The 3,814-nt window shown below is 43.1% G+C and overlaps 1 protein-coding gene across 1 annotated transcript in view; it reads right to left on the bottom strand.

Moving 5' to 3' along the window:
- Positions 1-1,024, bottom strand: part of LOC134079036 (nuclear factor 7, ovary-like) — a 5,649-nt gene extending 4,625 nt beyond the window's left edge. The window contains exons 1-3 of the mRNA XM_062535200.1: positions 963-1,024; positions 412-836; positions 1-3 (exon numbers count right to left, since the gene is read on the bottom strand). The exon at positions 1-3 is cut by the window's left edge and continues 93 nt beyond it. Coding sequence (XP_062391184.1) covers positions 1-3; positions 412-792 — 384 coding nt within the window. The 5' untranslated portion in view covers positions 793-836; positions 963-1,024. The remainder of the gene's footprint in view (positions 4-411; positions 837-962) is intronic.
- Positions 1,025-3,814: the final 2,790 nt, after the last annotated feature.

Below are 3,814 nucleotides of genomic sequence, written 5' to 3' on the forward strand. Positions count from 1 at the left end.
TTCCTAGAACCAATAAAATCAAATTCCGTGAAATGAGAAATGTGAGATACAATTGTCTTTACAAACACATAAAGAACTTTTTCCCAAAGGGTTGGCTGTATTTCCTTTCGTATCACTGTAACTATTTTCAACATTTACAGTTACAGTTGATGTATTTAAAATGTGACAAGTGGAGAAAAACAAAACCAGTCTTACACATTTTAATTGGTCTTTTAACGATGGCATCAAAAGATTGAAAGGAAAGTACTGCACCCTAGTGTTGATTTACAGTAATGCAAGACTGAGGAGGAGTTTCTATCCTCAGGTCATTCAGGTTTACTGAATATAATAATTGAATAAATATTAGGTTGTGGGCTGAGCCTGTTCATTATCCAAATCCAAACTGATTTCATTACTAATAATCAGACTTACCTTTCGGTCAGCTGCTGCTTCATCAACAGGACTGAACTGATGACTCCTGTGGAGTTTTGAGTCTCGACACGAGTAACACACAAGCTGTTGATCATCATGACAAAACAGCCTGAGTGGGTCACCATGGAGATTACACAGTGCTCCTCTCTGACTTCTCTCCTGTAAGTACACCTCACACAAGTTTCTTAACGCCAGGCTAAGTGGAGGTTTCTCCTTTGATGACCTCCTCCTGCAGACTGGACATTCTCTGGATCCTTTGGTGTTCCAGAACTGCTGCAGACAGGCTTTACAGATGCTGTGGGAGCAGGTCAGGAGCACAGGGTCCTTGTAGATCTCAGTGCACACAGGACAAGATATCTCCTCCTCTAGTCTTGAAGCCATTTTCCAACAACAAATACAGCCACTTTACTTTCACTTTCACAAGTCTGAAAAAAATCAAATGTTTATCAATTATCTGTGTCTTTTAACTAATGTTACCGGCATGACAACCTCTCCAACCTCTTCCAAAAACAATATGTCCAGTTTAATTGCTTATCTACTTTAATTCCCACCTGCTGGGGTTGTTCAGTAGAGGTGTAGCAGAGAGCAGAGCAGCCGTCTGTACCTGAGCTTCACTTCCTCCTTCAGGACAGGTGAGTCAGGGGGAGGGGTCTGGAGGAGCTGCAAGCTGATTGGCCAGTTTCACATTCCGTCACAGAACTGGTTGTTCAGTCCCTTCAGTCAGGTTCAAAGTAGCAGGTTCAGTGAACTCTACCTGATCAGCATGAACACAGAATATCAGTGCTTGTTTATCTGCTATCCACACAAATGCTCTCCTATTCCTACTAATGACATGTTCATTCACAGAGACCTGAGTGTGCTATTCATTACATCTATGCAGTATATACACAAATGTGGACAGTTTACCACTTAGCTATAGCACTAAAGCATGCAGACCATATCCACTCAGTATTAGTAGACTATGTAGACTACAGCACTAAAGCATGCAGACCATAAGGACTCCAATCAGTATTAGTATGTAAACTACAGCACTAAAGCATGCAGACCATAAGGGCTCCAATCAGTATTAGTACGTAGACTACAGCACTAAAGCATGCAGACCATAAGGACTCCAGTCAGTATTAGTATGTAGACTACATCACTAAAGAATGCAGACCATAAGGGCTCCAATCAGTATTAGTATGTAGACTTCAGCACTAAAGCATGCAGACCATAAGGGCTCCAATCAGTATTAGTACTGTATGTAGACTACAGCACTAAAGCATGCAGACCATAAGGGCTCCAGTCAGTATTAGTATGTAGACTACAGCACTAAAGCATGCAGACCATAAGGGCTCCAATCAGTATTAATATGTAGACTACAGCACTAAAGCATGCAGACCATAAGGGCTCCAATCAGCATTAGTATGTACAGTTGGAGGTGGTGCATATCATAGGCATGCCATCCCATCTGTAGCCTCTATTTACGTCATGCGGACCAGCCATAAAATCCAGATAGTATTAGACGACCCCTTCCACCTTGCTAGGTCATTAATCCAATCAGGAGTTGCACTGGTTATTACTCCTCATTGCCCCTTCATAATAGTGTCTGAGGAAGAAACTATTTATAATGAGTGTGTGTGTGTGTGTGTGTGTGTGTGTGTGTGCGGTTCAAGTCACATTGTATTCCCATATTAATATGCAGAGTTGTGAGTGTCCAGTCCCCCTGTAGGCCCCACAGCATGCTGGACGCATCACCACAGGAGCCCGCAGGTCAAAGGTCATCGTGCTGGACACACAGAGGGGCAGCTGGGGGTCAGGAGGGGAGAGACGCTACCTGGACACAGGACACACGCTGGGGCGTCATCACCCCAACAGGGTCACCTGGGTCACCTGATGCTGAAACACCTGAGTCCAGGTAGAACTGATGATGTGTCCAAGTGCAGCACAAGAGGTGACCTCTCAACTCTGTCATGTCCAGCTTTGGTCATGTGTGGGTGAGCTCTAATGGACACAGCACACCAGATGTTGTGGTGGCCTGCTGGGCTATTGTTTCAGCAGTGCTACTTCATCCAGATGTGGACATCACACAGTTCTTGCTCTGGTTCTTTAAACATTTCAACATGTCTACCCTCTGTAAAGATCAATTACTGGTGTAGAGATGACCTTACATCTGCTGATAAAGGGCAGAGACAAACCGACACTGACAATCACAAATGATGCACCTCCAAATCGAAGACATTTTATTTTATTTCTCTACTGATCAGAGTTCAGTTGTGGAGGAGTTTGTGTTTACTGCAGTGCTCTCAGTCTCTTCAGTGCTGTTTAATCTCCAGCATTTCTGACCTCAGATCAGACAGAGGCAGAACCAGCTGCACCTGTGCTGTGTTGCTGCTCTACTTTCCAACAATGTCCACCAGATGGCCCTCTAAATGAGCTGAGCTCTAAACAGGAGACTCAACAGAAATGTCCACATCATTTACTGGTCTGATATTTTTGATGGCAGCTGTAGACACACAGACCTGGATAACAAACCATCATAGAGTAATACATTATATGAAATAAACACTGTTTATGAGTATAAGAAATTCAATTCAAGTACCCACAAGACAATGCCTCACAGAACAGAACAGATATGAGATTCACTGTAGTTGTAATGTGCTTGTGGTAGCAGTGTAGAAAAACACACATGCACAACAGAAACCATCATACAAAGGCAAACATGCAAAAAGTGATAAACTGTCTTAGAATAATAAATGGCACAAAACCAGCAGTTTGTTTAGTGGATATTCAAAATGGAGAGAATCAGAACACTCTGAACTAAATTAAAGTACCTAGAAGATGATATCTCACAGGTAAGATATTAGATTGACTGCATTTACTGTTTGAGTGACTCATGACTGACAACCAAATGACCATCTCTGCATGTGGGCTCTTGTTCAGACAGAGACAGTTTCTGCTCTAACTGGGCTGCTCTACTGACACAGAGGCCTTCACTGGTACAACACTCAGAGGAGAGTCTGCAGCCCATATTAAAGTATGGAAACACTGTCTCACTGAATGTGTGTGTGTGAGAGTGTGTATGTGTGTGTTATTATCAGGGTCAGAGAATGTCCCAGTCCAGTTGCACTCTGATCCTCTGGAGTTTATTCTGCACTGTGAGGACAGTGGGGGGCTGAGGAGGAGCACATGCTCCATATGCAGCACCATTATACAACACACTCCACTGTCCATTCCTAGAGCTGTAGTCTCTAGGAATGGACAGTCAGATAGGGGCAGACATTTTGCAATCATATTAATAAGTGATAATTCCTTTTTTATAATATTACCGTTTCTGATATTAACCTACTGCTCTAAACTGTCAGATGGTTTTGCGATAACAACGAATTCGCAATGTTGGAGCGAGATGGCCCGGCTGTGTGCA

The sequence above is a fragment of the Sardina pilchardus genome, chromosome 4, assembly GCF_963854185.1.
Source record: "Sardina pilchardus chromosome 4, fSarPil1.1, whole genome shotgun sequence".
Taxonomy (NCBI): domain Eukaryota; kingdom Metazoa; phylum Chordata; class Actinopteri; order Clupeiformes; family Clupeidae; genus Sardina; species Sardina pilchardus.